This window comes from Lepidochelys kempii, chromosome 11, assembly GCF_965140265.1.
Source record: "Lepidochelys kempii isolate rLepKem1 chromosome 11, rLepKem1.hap2, whole genome shotgun sequence".
Taxonomy (NCBI): domain Eukaryota; kingdom Metazoa; phylum Chordata; order Testudines; family Cheloniidae; genus Lepidochelys; species Lepidochelys kempii.
The window spans coordinates 3,027,832-3,043,961 of record NC_133266.1 but is presented as its reverse complement, the minus strand read 5'-3'; the positions used below and the strand labels follow the sequence as shown (position 1 = coordinate 3,043,961).

Sequence of the window (16,130 nt, the reverse complement as noted above, 5' to 3'; positions counted from 1 at the left end):
TGTCCCCAAAGGGACCGGAGTGGCCACAAGCCTGCCAGTGCGACTGTGTGAATCACTGACCATGGCTTCTCCTTTCCTTCTCCGTCCTCCAGCCTTGCCTTCTTCACTCTTCCTCCCCCTCTCAGTGCTGTTCACACTTCTCTCTTCCCCTCCACCAGCCGCTCTCTGCCGGGGCCTTGTGAGCTCAGGCCAAATCCTCAAAGATGCTGAGCCACGGGCAACACCCCTGAAAGCCAAGGGGAGCTGCAGATGGCTCCTTCCCTCTGAGGACACCATTCATATGCATTGGTGCCCACCGTACCCATCGTCCCTTTAATGCCTGGGCGTGGCCTGTGCCAACCACCCATCTGAGGCAGGCTGCATTTCAAGGAGAAAAGGCGGGTGACGCCCTGATCCTACCAGCGAGGCGGGGATGGGCATGCTCTGCTTGGCAAGACCCTTGGGCTTTTTTAAACGTGACTATTCCATGAAGCAGACTACAAAATAATCACGTCCAGATGCTTCAAAGGACAAGAATATTTATTCCCCAGGGGACATCTTGTTCTACGGCAACCCCAGACAGGCATTGTCCTGGGTGCGCACTGCCCATTCAGAACCTCTCCCAGGGATTGAGGTGGTCGATCGTGCGTTTCTATGGTGATTCATCTCCCCATACATGGAAGGGGAAAGAAGGGTTTGTTAGTCTTGGAGGAGACGAGGGGCGGGAGGAGAAGGGGGATTGTCCGGCCCCGTTAAAATCTCCCTCCCCCTGTACAAACAAAATGTCCTTTTTAATTTCAACATTAAAAGCCAGGTTATAAATATGGGATTGGAGGGGAACAGAATGTTAGCCAGCTCCCTGCCAGGTCATTTCTAATTAGAGAGCGAAAAATCCTAACAGCTGGGGATACTAATTAAAAGCCCTTCGCTAACACAATGACTAAAATTAGTGGAGCCTGGGCTCACTCGAATGGGACTCAGCCGGCAGCTCCGTCCTCCTGTGGGCAACGTAGGGCAAAGGGCTAGTCAGCTTAGAAGTGGGAAGAGAAAAGCCAGATCCACACGGCTGCCCCTTCCCACTGCCCTCGTTCGCTTGGGGACGTGTGACGCCGGCCAGGCCTGGAGGAGGCGAGGGGTCTTTGCGGCTACCTGCAGACCTGCCATTCACACTGATGGGAGTGGTCAGGGACTGCATTGTCTAGCCAGTTTGGGATGGAGGAGACTTATTAAGCCTGGGCAGGGTCTGGGGCAGGAATGTTTCCTATAGACCAGCCTCTTCAGCCAAACAAAGCTCTTTTCCTTGCCTCTCCTCCCCCCAAGAAAATTTCCACCAAGGGACACATGCCAACGGGACCCCACACCTCGGGGCATGTCCCACTGGCCCCCCGCAGGGAAATGGTCTCTTCCTGCGGCCTTTGTTTTTGTTGTTGGTTATTACAGTCTCAGGCTACAGCGGGAAATGTTTCCCAGCTGCGACGGGCAGCATCTGGCTATCACAGAAGAACATGCAAACGCTGGGGGAACCAGATTTGGGTGCATCTGCCTGCTGGGGGATGATGATACTGCCTGCAGTCCCGCCCAGCTCCAGAGGGGGCACTGCCGAGTCAGCATGTGCCCTGCCCCCCCCCCGGAGCACCCTGGAGAACAAGCTGAGCATGGCACTCAAAACGTCCTGTCACGCCTTCCGGCAGCTGCCTCTCCCCTGCTCCACCAAGGCCAGAGACAGGAGCCGCTCGCATGCACCGGACCCGTACCGGAAGGACAGAGCAAACTGTGATGCGTGCCCTTTGAGTCACCCCGTCAGGATGGCCGATTTGTTTGACAAAAGACACTTGGAGAAGCATCTACGCTTGGCAGGGTTGATCTGGTCCGGTTTGCTGGCATGGAGCATTCACTCAGCAGGTGGCTCGTGGGGCCAACTCAAAACGCGAACGCAACCCAACGGTCAGAATGTGAACGGCAGCAAAGAATTCGATACATGGCACTTACTTTGCGGGACCTCCACCGTCTGATTTAGTCCATCTGCGGGGAGAAAAACAGCCCCAGGGAATTACTGCTCTTCTCACCAAGCACAATGGTACCAAACTCATTTGCTAGCATCACCGTTTCAGGCCAAGCACTAGCTGCAAAGTCACTGTCCGGGCCTGACTTTCAGAAGTTCTAAATGAGGCCATGGGGGGCTGGGGAAACCTCTGAAAATAAGGGGGTAGGGCCCAGATCCTCAGAGGTATTTAGGCACCTAACTCCCCTAAACATAAAGTCACTCTAGTCCATTGATGTCTTGGAACTAGATATGAGCCTGTTTCTAAGATCTGCTTCTATGGACTGAGCCCCCTACAAGCGCTCCCAGGCCCACGGGCAAACGCCCGCACCCAAACCATCTACTTTGAAGCACTGTTTTTATCAGAACCTGACCCTGTTAAGCAGAGACACCCAATAGGCTCCATCTGACTCCTCTGTTCCCCATTGAAAACAGATTCCCTTGCCCAGGAGCGAAGGCCAGCTGCTACAAAGATCATGCTCTACTGCCTAAATTAGGCGCATCATCCCAGGATTGCCTGGCTGCAGTATCTGGCAGTGACCATATCCTGCAGGGCCATCAACAGCAAAGAGGGAAGCACAAGGATATAATCGGATGCTTTTGGCCAGCATGAGCGGGGAGGGGTCTCAGCATACCAGTAGCCAGCGTACTTCTCCCCTGACCCTTTATCTACACTGGGGATTTTCCATAGGTGAGCCCAGAGCTACACTGGTCTAACCCCCGAGAATAGGCAGGCAAAGCTGCTATAAACTCCCTTTGCACCCAGGCTGCTCACCCCAGTTTCAAGTAAAGAGTAAATTGCACCTATGCAAATTGCCGCTGATAGCCGATTCTCCGGTCTATGCTAGGCGTTCGGGCTGGTACAGCTACACCAGTGACTTATCAGTGCTGATAAGTGCAAAGTAAGGCACACTGGAAATAATCATCTCAACTCTGCATGCAAAACGATGGCGTCTAAATGAGCTATTACCGCTCAGGAAAGCTGGGTGTCAATGGGATTGGATACTTAACTCTAGCGTTTCCCACTCGCGAGCTCAAATTGATGATTGGGAAGGAATTTTCATAGGTTTTAAAGCCAGAAAGGACCATTAGTTTCATTTGGCCTGGCTTCCGGCACAACAAGGCCAAAAAACCTCTCTCAGGGATCCTGCATCCAGCCCAGAACTAGGCTAGAGCAAGAGAGACATCCAGTCTTGACTTAAAAACTCCCAGTAATGGAGAATCCACCGCGTCGTGAGGGATTTCCCTCCCGGGGGATATCGGCAGAGACCCGAGAACAGGGGGATGTTGCCTTTCTCGGCAGCACAGAGCAGGAATGACCCATCAGTTGGGTCAGTTGGTGTTGACAGATTGCCCCGCCGCTGCTCATTCTCCCAGGTGTTGGTGGCCCCTCCATGGCAGACTGCTGGCTGCCTCTGAATTTCAATGGGATATCAAGCCTTTTTCCTCCTCAAAAGCAAGCTGGGTGTGGTTAGTGAAGCCGTTGACCCACACACAGACCCAAGAGAGGGGGATTCTTTCTCCAACCCCATTCCCACTCAGGGATCTCTGGCTACGGCACTTACTTTCGTTCCTGGGGGTCCAGGTCGCAGTAGGTGACGGTGCTGAGGGGATAATGTCGTCTGAAGAACAATCTGAAACACAAGCAGAGGCCACGGTGAGCGCGTAAGATCAGCCTCTAGGCTCTGCATCCCGCCTGGAGCCCCGCCCCGCCAGCTCTTCTCCCGCCACGTTTGCATCCTCCTGCCACGAGGTGCGTTAACGAGATGTTGCATCCTCATACGGCCCTGCAACCCCAGCACGGGCTGAGGCAATGGCGCCGGGTGAACGCGGGACATGGTGACTTTGCCTTGCCATGCCTGAAATAGGGAAGGGGGCAAGGAGCCTTTCGTTGTCCTGTTAGCTGACAGCCGGAGGTGGGTCAGACCTGAGCAAACTGGGCCCGTCCCGGGAGCATCCAGGTACGTGATGATCCTTCCAAGAGCCTGTTCCCCAGGCAGCAGTCTCCCAATTACAGCGGACTGAGCAGGGGTGAGGTCTCAGTTCCGGTCTGTAACTAGCCCTGAATGCCAGGCACTCGCTCCCCCGGTGCATGCACCCTTCCCAGCAGCAGGGGTCAGCGCAGCCAGGACTGGGGATCAAATCCTCCATTTCCCATGGCAGTACGGCACCTGACACACAGCACGGGCCTTTTTAAAAGATGAATAGCTCCAAACTCGCTCTTCAAGACACACTCCGAAAAAGACAGCTGGACCCAAACCAAAACCCAGCACCTCTCCTGGGCTGGGAACTGAAATCAAGTCTGGATCGGACCCCATTTCTCATGTAAATGAGTCTCCAGTCAGATCTGTTTCTGTCTTACCTCCGTTTGGTGAGACAAAGAAACCCCGTCTCCCTCAGGAAGGCTCCCGAGAGTTGTGGTTAAATGGCCACAGCAGCTGTATCCCACCCCCAGCCCAGCTGTCCCCCCACTGCAGGAATCTATGGTACTTACCTGACCCCCTGCTCCCATGGTGTCTGAATGTCTCCTACACCCATAGGAGATGGGACAGTGCACCCGCTCCCCCTTGTACCAAGTGGGAGCTGAGACACTGAGAGTAACGGACTTGCCCAAGGTCACATACAGAGCCTGGCAAAGACGGGAATTGAACCTGAGCTTCCCCAAGTCCCTGAATCGCACCCTAACCATTGGGCAATGCTTCCTCCCCAGTCCTCAGCTCCTTCCCAGATCCCGGCTATTCTTCACAGGCCTCCGGTCCGGCCCTCCCCTGACAGCCTGTTCTGGGGGCTCTTCCAGCGTGACACCAACCTCACCGTGGATTTACGTCCACAGAAGCTGCCAGGTTCGGAGGGCAAATTCCTGCAGGGGTGGCCAGCCGCCGCCCTCCTACCTGTTCACCCAGCCCCTCCGCAGCTCGTTCCGTGGTGACCTGTGTGTGCTCGATGCCTGGGCACCCCCGCGTGACAAGGCTCCCCGCGGGAGCTGGGCCCAGGCGGGGCTCTTACTTTCTCTGGTTGTCTGTCAAGGTGATCCCCTGTGCGGAGACTTTGAAGTGCACGATGATGGCTGCGGGCATGGGCACCAGGGCCAGCGTCTCGCTGATGGCTTTGGCGATGGCCTGTGGGCCCGTCAGTGACTCCATCTCCACCGAGTTGATGAAGATCACGTTACAGGCTGGAAGGGAAACACGGCAGGCGTGAAGGGAAGGGGTGCAAATGTCACCGACGGGCCGGGCACCCACGCAAGGGCCAGCTCATGCTTGGCTATTGTCCTCCACCTCGGGAACTAAGCTACGGCGGGGGGGCTGGAGAGGGTGCAGAGTGTCGGCTCTCTTGTCTCGAGACCCCCCGCTTCCAGTCCCCAGCTCAGATCACGGGGGAATGTGACGTTTGTGGCTTGGGGCCTGGTTGAGCACATCCCAAACCCTAACACACTGGCTCTCGGCAGTGCCTAGGGCTGGACAAGAAACGGGGGGTCTGGGGGGCTGCAGGTCAAGATCGAGGGGCATCGGCAGAGCTCTTTCCATGGGGAATCTGCAGGTAGGGTAGCAGCGGGCTGTGGGTCAAAGCGAGGGGCACGGCAGAGCTGGGGGTGGCGGTGTGGGGGAGTCCAGGATGGGCTGAAGGTCAGGACTGAGGCAGAGCTATGAGGGGGGAACCCAGGCTGAGATACCAGCAGGCTCTGGGGCGTCCGCAGAGCCCTGCCTGGGGGGAACCCAGGACTGGAAAACAGGGAGGGCTGTGAGCTGGGATCGAGGGGCCTCAGAAGAGCTGAGTGTGTCCCCGCGGGGAGCCCAGAACAAGAATAGCAGGGGTGGCTGCTGGTCAGGCTTGAGGGTCCGCAGCAGGGTCCTTTATACAAAACCCTACGGCCAAGCAGCCCCAGGCTTTGCAGGAGATTTGAAATCGAGCTCTGGATCCCAGTGACGGGGCTGGGGCCCATCTCTAACGATGAGGAGCAGCTTTTTGGAACCGCTCCTCACAGTCGTTCATGGAGCCTCCCAGCCCCACCTGGAAGGGAAACAGCCTTATTCCCCAGACACTGAGAGGGGAAGCTCGCAGCCAGGCAGTGGCGCAACTGGGAGCGGAACCCAGGAGTCCTGGCACCCCATGCCCTGCTTTAACTATTAGACCATGTTCCTTCACTGAGCTAGGAAAGGAACCCAGGAGTCCTAGCTGCCAGGCCGCACTCTGATCACCAGACCACCCTCCCACCCAGTATATCTGAGCATCGCCTACGTTCAGCGTGACGTTGAGAGAAGCCAAACCCCGGCTATGCAATTCCAGCATGGCACCTGCCCTTCCACTGGGGGCGGGGGCAGAGGTTTGCAAGCCCTCCCTATCTGAATCTTTCTTAACCTAAAAGAACGCCTGTGAGCTGCCTCGTCAGTGCAGCCGCAGGGGCCAGTGTGGCACGGCTGTCCGGTTGGACCCCAGGGCTCCCCCAGGGGCTCTAAGCGCCCCCCCACCGCACGCTTTCGAAGCCTCCGCGCTCTGCCTGCACCTCCGAGGGCGAGCGAAGTGCGTCCGCGGCACACAGCGGGTAAAGTGGAGGAGGCCGCGGTGGAGAACGCCTGCGGAAAGGCGGCCCGATGCAGACGGAGCTCCCTGCCACGCTCCCCGCCACGTCCCGGCCACTCACCGGCTCCCTGCTTGAGCAGGTCTGTCGCCGAGTTGGCGGCTGAGGTTGCCTCTTTCGGTTTGTCCGTGGGATCTAAAAAAAACCGGGGAGAGGAAGGACAGTGACTCCTCCGCCACTCGCGGTCTGGGAATACACGCTGGGGCTCCTACGGCCGGGATCTGCGGGGGCGATCGTGTGATGGAGGAACAATGTCACTGAGGAGCCGTACGCACTGCGCTGGTCTCCATGGGAATCTCTACAGAGATACACCCGAATCGGATGCCCTCTCAGTCTGAGTCATTATGTCGTGTTTGGGGGGCGGATCAGAACTTTCCCGGGGGCTGGGGGAGTTTGGATCCGGGGGGCTGAGGGATCTGATCCCAAAGAGGGATGGTAAGCTCTTTTTGTTCTGGCATTGTACCACATCAAGAACAATGGGGTCCTGGCCATAGACTCCTAGAGGCACAGACCCATAGGGTTAGGAGGGACCACCACGGTCATCTGGCCTAACCCCCTGCCAAGATGCAGGATTTGTTCTGGCTTAACCATCCATCCATTACCCTAGGGCCTAGGAGCTGCAGTCGTGGTACAGGATTCCTCCTAGGCCCCGTGGTAACTCAAATAATACTAATGAGACGGACGGGTCCTGAACATACTACTTGATACATGTGGTTTCTGCCAGAGGACAATGACTCCTGGGCTTGGGTAAGTAAGCCTCGCAGATAAGTAAAGAAGGAACCGAATTCGAAACATCTCCGGGGTCAGACACAGTGTTAGGGATGGGATCTTATAAAGCTTTCCAGTTCCGCCCTGCGGTGCTGAGCAAGGGGAAAAATCCATCCAGCCCCAGTCCCCGGTGCATCCCCCATGCCCCATTCCCCTGTGCCTCCTACCTTGGTCGGGAATGACCAGCTTGCAGGGCAAGGCCAGCGGGATGATGGAGTGCTGGTACACCAGAGCAGACAGGCATCCTGGGGAGAGAGCCCGGCAGGGAACACCGTCAGTCTAACGCTGAGGCATGGACACAGCCTGCATTAGAGTGGGGACGTTCCTTCCCCATCAGCTGACAAGCCATCCGCTAGCTTCCCCACCTGCTCGCTTTGGCCCCGACTCGGATCCCCACAGTCATGAGCAGCCCCGGTGACTTCACTGGCACTGCTTGAGTAAGGGGGATACTCAGGGAACCAGACCGGCTCTGTGCTTTCCAGTGTCTCCCACCACCCCATGTCCTGGAGTTCACTGTCGTCCCTTTACACGGCAAGCTCTTTGGGGCCTTGTTCTCCCTCCTTTCGGTAGGAGCCAGACATCTGCACACCCCAAGCACAGGGGATAGGGCTGCCAACCCTCGAGGATTGTCCTGGAGTCTCCAGGAATTAAAGCTTAACCTTGAATTAAAGAGTAGAAACCTCCAGGAATATGTCCAACCAAAACTGGCCACCCTAACAGAGGACCCAGCTTTATTGTCATTCCTGGATGTCTGGTTGCCAAACTCCTGGTTAGCTTGTGTTGGTGTTTGGAGGGGGGGGGGTGTGACCGCGCTTGTGTGTCACTGTTAGGGAGGTGCTTTTTGGCCTCTGTTCCAGATGCCCACAGGATACCCCAAATCCAGCCATGCCTGCGGTGATTCCTATCAATGCCGCTTACTCCCCACAAGGGGGCGTCGCTGCCAGAGGGCACTGAACGGTCCTAGGGCTGAATAAGGGAGGGGAGGGTCATTGCCACTTACCAAAGTTGGGCTCGTTGGGGCATCCTTTTAGCTTCACCCCGCGCGGGCTGGTCTCGATCAGGAAGTGCCTCACCAGCTCATTGGTTATATCTCCTTGGGGGGAGAGAGGACGACGTCACTCCAGGCTCCCGGCCCCTCCTGAAACCAACCCCCTTGTGCTCCCTAGGACAGCGGGCTCTGGAGTGGCCTGGCCCCTTAGGGTGAACATCCCTCCTGCCCGCCCCACCCCTCAGTGCACGCTGGGTGATCCAGGCCCCAGGCTCTGGGGAGCGAGAGCAGAGTCCAACAGCCAGCTGCCCTGGGCTTTGCTTTCCCCGTGGGTGAGCCGAGGGAGCAGTGCAGCTAAGGAATCCCAGCTGGTGCAGCTCGGCCGGAGAGAGCGTCAGCAGCCAGCCGGGGGCCTCCTTTCAAATCCCCCCCACGGGCTGCATGAAAGAGGCAGCTTCTGAGCTCCAGGCCCCAGTGGCGTACACCTGGGCTAACTAACTCCACTGACGTCACTGGGGTCACTCCAGTTTGCACTGGGGTGGGTGGGAGGGGAGCCCGGTCCACAGAACACTATTCTAGACAGCTAGGCTACGGCCCAGGGGCACTTGGGACCAGACACTTCATCCCCAGTGCAGAGAGGGCAGCAGCAGAGAGAAAGGGGACCACGCCCCTGGGCTCTTTGCCGACGAGGACACAGAGACATGCTTTGCTGGCAACCCCCGGCCTGGATCTAAGCTCCCATAACTCAGTGGAAAGGCTCCCACGGGCCAGCCGAGAGCTAAACGCCCTGCATCCCAGGCGGGTTCCTGCTGCCTCAGCACATACCCAGCTGCGCTCCGCTGCCCCGAGCGGCCCCGTGCTCAGCCAGCAGAACAATGGGGGGGGGGAAGTACCGTGCGCTCCCGGGGGCTGGCGCGCGGGGGTGGACGACAATACCTTTCTTGTTCTGCTGCAGGATGGTTGGAGGCGGAGAGGCTACTTTCATGGCCAGCCCGTAGGCTCCCCGGAAGGAGTGACTGTCTCGGATAATGAAGGCTCCGGGCTCCCTGTCCTTCAGTAGCGTGATGGCTGGGACAGGAGAGGAGCACAGGAGTCAGGACACGCCATGAGGCAGCTATTGCGCCTCTGAGCACGGAGCAGCTGCCCCAGGAAAGGCAGAATGCTACACTGGGCGAGTTATGCAGGGTAGCTGTAGCCGTGGTGGTCTCAGGACGTGAGAGAGACAAGATGGGGGAGGTCATATCTTTCATTGGACCAACCACAACCCAGGCTCAAGGGGGACCCCATCCTGAAAGAAATCTTTCCTGGACCCCCACTTCTGACCTTCAAACAACCCTCCAACTTCTCCACGCTCATCGTCAGAAGCAAGCTCCCCACAGACCAGGGCACACCAACCCAAACGGCACCAGACCCTGCCGGAACAGCAGGTACAAAATCCCCAGGCATCAAACTGATCGACACCCCCCCACAATAGGCCTTTCAAGATCCATGGGTCCTACACATGCCTAGCACATGTGCTGCACCCCACCCAGTGCACGGCAAGACAATCGCTGCGCTCTTGAATGAACTCACACAGGAAAATGAAAAACACCCTGTCACCTGCGGGAGAACATCACTCTCGATCTGACCTCTCCGTCCTCGAAGGAAACCTCCACAACACTTTTAAAAGACAAGCCTGCGATCTTCAATTCATAACTCTGCTAGACACTAAAATTCATGGACTGAACAGAGGTGCTGGATTAGTGGTTTATTACAACAATCCGTAACCCACTAGCCCCCCTTTTATGTCCTATGACTGCAGGGGTGTTAACGGGCCACTCTACCTTGAATGGTCCCTTACAATATGTGCTAACTACATATGCTAAACTATCTGTTCCACCTTGCATTTAGCTGCGAGGCTCCAGTACCTTTCCCTGTCTGGCTGGAAAGCTTGTCTCTCTCTCCAACAGAAGCTGATCCAATAAAAGATATCACCTCCCCCACCTTGTCTCTACAATGGGCGAGGCACAGACTTGGGAGGCTCAAACCTGTCCTCTCCTTTGGACCCGTCACTTGATTTCTCAGACACGGCTGCCAAACATTAAGCATCCCCCTCCCCCCATCCCTCTCTGTAGTAAGTGGTGACCATCACCGTAGTATCTTGGCACCTGCAGAGGTGTTATTCTTATTTATTATTGATATTTACTGTAGCACCTAGGTGCCTGCGTCCTGGCCAGGACCCCAGTGTGCTTGGTGCGGTACAAACAGAACAAAAATTTGGCACCTGCTTCCAAGCCAAGCATAAGACAAGAGCTGGGTCCAAGCAAAGGGTGAGGGGGACAAGGCCACAGGCAGACAGTCTGGTCGGCAGGATGGGCAGCGGTCGCAGCACTCCAGTGGTCGCAGTCTGAACGTCGGCCCTGCATGTGCCTATTACAGAGATGGGCTCCTAGCGTTACCATCCCCCAAGATCTGACAGTGTGGCCTCAGCCCTCTTTGTGCCTCAGTTTCTCCTTGTAAAAAGGAGATCATAAGAATCACCTACTGACCTCCTGGGGCCAATGGGCTGTGAGATCTGGTACCCTTTGAGCGCGTTAACTACTGCCACCAGGGAGTGCTTTAGAAATGTTACTATGCTCAAATAAATTGGTTAGTCTCTAAGGTGCCACGAGTACTCCTTTTCTTTTAGCTGCTAATGAATTTCACCTCCCAGTGAGGTTAGTAGCATGATCATTTTCCATTCTGCAGAGAAGGGGAACTGGGAAACAACATCACCAGCCCCGGGTCCCCCGTAGGGAGTCAGGGATAGAACCCAGGTGCCCTGACTCCCAGCCCTCTCTCCGAGATCACCTCCCATGTATCTCAATGGGGATATTGTCCTTTGCGTAATCAGCCAAGGGGGGCGGGGAAGGAACAATAGAGAGAAAGAGGCAATAAAGGTGGTTCTGGGCCAGGTGGTGGGGCTGAGGGGTTTGGGCTCCCACATGTCAATGGAACCAGCATTAGGGAAGGGCAAAGTGAACCTGTCGGTGGCCTGGCAGCTGGTGTGTTGTGGCTGCTACTTCTTATAATTGCCAGGTCAGACTAGAGGATCCCAATGGCGTGCTTTGGCTTTAAAATGCACCAGTCTAGTCATCTCCCTGTGCCTTGTGACACCCCAGTCCCTGGGCTGTATGTCCCTGGGACCTCTCATCGCATACTCAGATTGTCTTTGGGACAGGGATTGCCATTCATCATACACCTGGACAGAGCCTAGCAATATGGGGGCCTGGATCCTGGACGGGGGTGTCTGGGCACTGCCGCAGTACAGCTCAGCAGGGGTAATTAACACGCCAAGATCTCTGCCATGTCACAGGTGTCCTGCCCTGGCGTAAGGAGGCGCTGAGCTCTCCCAAGGGGGATCGGAAGGGATCGAGCAAATGCACCGACACACAGACAATGTCTTTTTATCCCAGCCAGCAGCCTACCCCAGGGGTTCTCAACCAGGGGTATGTGGAGCCCTGGGGGTAGGCAGAGGTCTTCTGGGGGTACATCAACTCCTCTAGATATTTGCCTACTTGTACAACAGGCTACAGAAAAAGCACTAGCGAAGTCAGGACAAATTAAAATTCCATACAGATGACGACTTGTTTACACTGCTCTATATGCCGTACACTGAAATATCAGTACAATATTTATATTCCAACGGATTTATTTTGTAACTCTATGGTAAAAATGAGAAAGGCGGCCATTTGTCAGTAACAGTGTGGCTGGGACACTTTTGTATTTTTATGGCTGATTTTGTAAGCAAGTAGGTTTTAAGTGAGGTGAAACTTGGGGTACGCAAGACAAATCAGCCTCTTGAAAGGGGGACAGTGGTCTGGAAAGGTTGAGAGCCCCTGGCCTAACTCTTCCTCCAGGCAGACTGCGAGCCTGGGGTGCATTGCAGCTTCCAACGCACCAGCAGGCTGCAAGATGGACCTGGCCCTGAAGAGCTGAAATTTGCATCCAGAGACAAACTTTTGTAGCTTCACCTTATTCAAAGTCCCTCCTGCCGGCTTCCCCATCATCTTCTCCTGTGTATCTTAGGTGCTTAGCTGGCCCCCTCACCAGGGTATCTGAGCACCTGACAGTCTTTACCATATTTATCCTCACAACCCCTGTGAGGTAGGGCAGTGCCAATGTACAGATGGGGAACTGAGGCACACACACAATAAGGCCCATGTAGGTATGTAGGCAGCACTGTGCTCGGTGTTGCGATACCTAACTGACTTAGGAACCTACACCTCATTTTCAAAAGGGATTTAGGCACTTACAAGCCTAAATCAGATTGATGGGCAGTAGGATTTAGGCTCCTAAGGGCCTAAATCCCTTTTGAAAACGAGACAAACAGAAATGGGCTTAATCTGCAGCAAGGGACAGTTAGGTTAGTTACTAGGAAGAACTTTCTCAGGATGAGGGTGGTTCAGAATCGGCTTCCTAGGGCGGTTGTGGGAACTCTGTCAATGGAGGTTTTTAAGACCAAGTTAGACAAACCCCTGTCAGAGATGGTCGAGGTCTCCTTGGTCCTGCTATGGGCAGGGCTTGATGACCTCTCAAGGACCCTTCCCCTCTCCAGGTCTAGGATTCGATGACTTGTCCAAGGTCACACAGAATGTCTGTGGCACAGCAAGGAATTGAACCTGGGGTTTCCTGGGGCCAAGAGTAGGGTCCAAACCATCCTTCCTCTCTCCCATTACCTGCCACTTACCCACAACCTTTCCCCCAGGAGCCACTTCCTCAGACAGCCCCATTGTCTCCTCTTGCCCGAGCCTCCAGCAGAGGTTCCCTTGGGAACAGGTCTGGGATAGACTGTGGGGTCATTTCTCGGCTGCAAGGAGCGGCTCTCAGAGGGGCCGGGAGGGGAGATTCCTAGCCAAGTGCAAACACTGGCAACATTGCCAGCAGGAACAGAGACAAGCCCTGGCCAGGTTGCTATCCCTCTGCAGGGACTAGCTCTCGGTAGCTCTCGGACTGGCGTCCCTCTGTCATGCCAGTCGGGGGGGTGCGGCAGGCTGGGTCGCAGCAATGTGGGGAGAATGCCCCCAAGCGAGTTAACAAACGAGCAGAGGGCTGAGACGGGTCGGGAACAGGGCTCCAGCACTGCCAAGAGGATCGGTGATTGCCTGCTGGCAGAGAGGAGTGGAAGAGCTAAGCCCAAACACAGGTGTGAGATCGGGAAGTGATTCCCCCTCAGGTCAGATTGGCAGGCACTTGGGGGAGGTGGGTTTCGCCTCCTCTGCAGCATGGAGCGTGGATCTCCTGCTGGGGTCATCTGGGTGTATCTCACCAAATCCATTCCCTGTCATTGCCCCCAGTGCACTCAGGCCTGTCTGCTCTCTGCCTCTGGCACACAATGGGTCGGTCTCTTGCGGCTACTTGGGTCTAACCCAAGATCATCCCAAATGTCCAGAGTCACCCAAGCAGCCACAATGTGCAACCACCCTGGGCGGATGGGATCCCTGGAAAGAACCACGGCGCGATAGAGACGCCCATCTACCAGGGACAGCCCAGGCAGGATGTGGGCAGCCATAACGCCAGGATGTGGGCAAAATGACCCAGGACCAGGATAACCCACATGGTTCTCAGAACCAGCACATGCGTGCACACTGATTCCCAATTCCCATCCCCCCGGCTGCTCCTTTTCACTGGGGCTGGCTACTCACCCTGCTCCCTGGAAATCTCTGGCTTGTACCAATACTTGGACGTGTCCTGGACAAATTTCACGTTGGCCCGCGTCTCGGGGCTGCTGTCTGAGAGAGGGGAAGGAGAGAAACAATCAAGGGAAGCATTCGAGACATGTTTATAGCCACTCCAGATTCACAATTCAGAGGGATCTCACGGTGCAGCCCTCCCAGAGAACAGGACAGGAACAGATACTCTTACTGGTCTTGTTTAGCTGCATCTCTTTGAAAGTATAAATATCTTAATCTTCCTTTAACCCTTGTAAATATCCTGACCCCACCACTAATTCCATCTGGAGATCACAAGGGCACCTCCGCTTCCCCGAGCCAGCAAACACTTACGCACAGGCTTCAACTTTCTAAACCCGTTGATGTTGATGGGGATACTTATATGCTGAGAATTAAGCATGTGCTCAAGAGTTTGAAGGATCAGGGACATACGTGGGGTGATAGACCCAGGCTGGTTGGGTATAGCAGAGTAGCAGAAGGCAGATATACTGGCTACTGGATAAGCAGTTTTCTGTTCCCTGACCGACCAGAGCAGGGGCTGCTCCAGGCTAATGAGAACACCTGACTCCAATTAACCTGCAAAGAGTCAGGTGAGGCCGTTAAGCTAATGTGACCACCTGACTCTAATTAAGGCTCCTCTGATACTATAAAAGGGCTCACTCCGGTCAGGCCAAAAAAAGCCAGGGGGCCAGAGGAGAGGAAGTGCGGCTGAAGGGCTGGGTAGTGAAGACAACCTCAAGCCACTGGAAAAGGAGCCCTAAGGTAAGGGTGAAGAAGGCGTTAAGAGAGAGAAGCAGGAGAGCTGTGGGGAAGAGGCCCAGGGAAATGTAGCAACTCTGGCAGTGAAAGGTCGGCTGCCGACAGCTGTTGCCATTCGGGTCCCTGGGCCGGAACCCGGAGTCGAGGGCGGGCCCGGGTTCCCTCCAACCCGCCACTACTGAAACACCTCCTGGGAGGTGAAAACAGGCCCCTGTCAGGACAGGGGTTGAGCAGTGAGCGCACCCCCCCTCCCCCGGCACATTGGAAAGTTGGCACCTGTCGCTCCAGCCCCGGAGTCGGCACCTATGCAAGGAGCCGCAGGTTAACTTCTGAAGAGCCGCATACAACTCCGGAGCCCTGGTTGGCCCCCCGGCCTAACCTGTCAGACGTACCGAGACCGGACGGCTTATGACCTAGGGCGCGCCGTGCTGGCCGTATAAATCCACAAGACCAGCTCTTAGCTGCACTGATTTCCGGGGAGCTACACTGGGCAACAGCAGTTGAGGGGTCACCTGTGACAGGCGCAGTTCGAATCCTTTCAGACCGAGTATGATGAAGCAGACGGTGCCCCTTTCCAAAAGCCTTCCCCAGAGAGTGCTGGATTCAGCTCTGCCCCGCAGGCGGCAAGGCAAAGGACTATATCCGACCGAGTTGCTTTGACCTCACGGCCTGCAAGCTGTTGTGTTTTTGACATCAACTGTGTGGTGGTTCTTCCTTTGATGCTAGCTCTGTATTTTCCTGTTTTGATTCTGACCGCTAATTTTAGAAGAAGGAAAAGAGGGGGTGGGCCTGGGCACCAGCGGTGACTCCTATATCTATGTCTCCTGACGTAGGAAGCAAAGCAGATACGCAACCCCTACCATTCCCAGCGGCTCTGTGAACTGTAGGGCACGTGCCTGCAGGAGGTTGCATTGCAGAGGACAGAATCGCAGAGCAGCGGTAGGCAGGACAGTAGCGCTGGGACCAGAGTAATAGCGGCCCTCAGGGGAAAGCCTAAAGGAGCGCAGCGAGCAGGAAATAATCTAGCCTCTGGAGGAGGAGGGTGCTGTGCAGATGCCCGGGGATAACAGTGGAGCGCGCCCATTCTGCGGATCGCAGCACGTAACCTTAAGAGAGCGAGCAGTGCGCTGAGGGGCTGGCCAGGACCCTAAGTACATCAGATACCCTGCCGGGTCCCAACCCTAATGTACTTCCCCAGCTAACGGGAGCGCGGCCCGAGTGAGGACTGGGTGAGAACTGAGCCAGGACCTTGGGATTTATACCCAGGGTCCGACCCATTGCTAATGGCAGGTGCAAAGGAGGGGAAAGCCCAAGATCCATTTGATC

The 16,130-nt window shown here is 55.8% G+C and overlaps 1 protein-coding gene across 25 annotated transcripts in view; it reads right to left on the bottom strand.

Moving 5' to 3' along the window:
• TNS1 (tensin 1) overlaps positions 1-16,130 on the bottom strand; it is a 274,551-nt gene that overhangs the window by 7,146 nt on the left and 251,275 nt on the right. For 21 of the 25 annotated variants that reach the window (XM_073304965.1, XM_073304973.1, XM_073304971.1 and 18 more), the window contains 9 exons: positions 14,019-14,105; positions 9,292-9,423; positions 8,368-8,460; positions 7,535-7,612; positions 6,663-6,734; positions 5,027-5,195; positions 3,586-3,654; positions 1,969-2,001; positions 61-226 (listed from right to left, as the gene is read on the bottom strand). In XM_073304965.1, the coding sequence (XP_073161066.1) occupies positions 61-226; positions 1,969-2,001; positions 3,586-3,654; positions 5,027-5,195; positions 6,663-6,734; positions 7,535-7,612; positions 8,368-8,460; positions 9,292-9,423; positions 14,019-14,105 (899 nt within the window). Of the gene's footprint in view, positions 1-60; positions 227-1,968; positions 2,002-3,585; positions 3,655-5,026; positions 5,196-6,662; positions 6,735-7,534; positions 7,613-8,367; positions 8,461-9,291; positions 9,424-10,618; positions 10,765-14,018; positions 14,106-16,130 lie in introns of those variants that run through there. The other 4 variants (XM_073304974.1, XM_073304978.1, XM_073304990.1 and 1 more) reach the window with 2 other exon arrangements.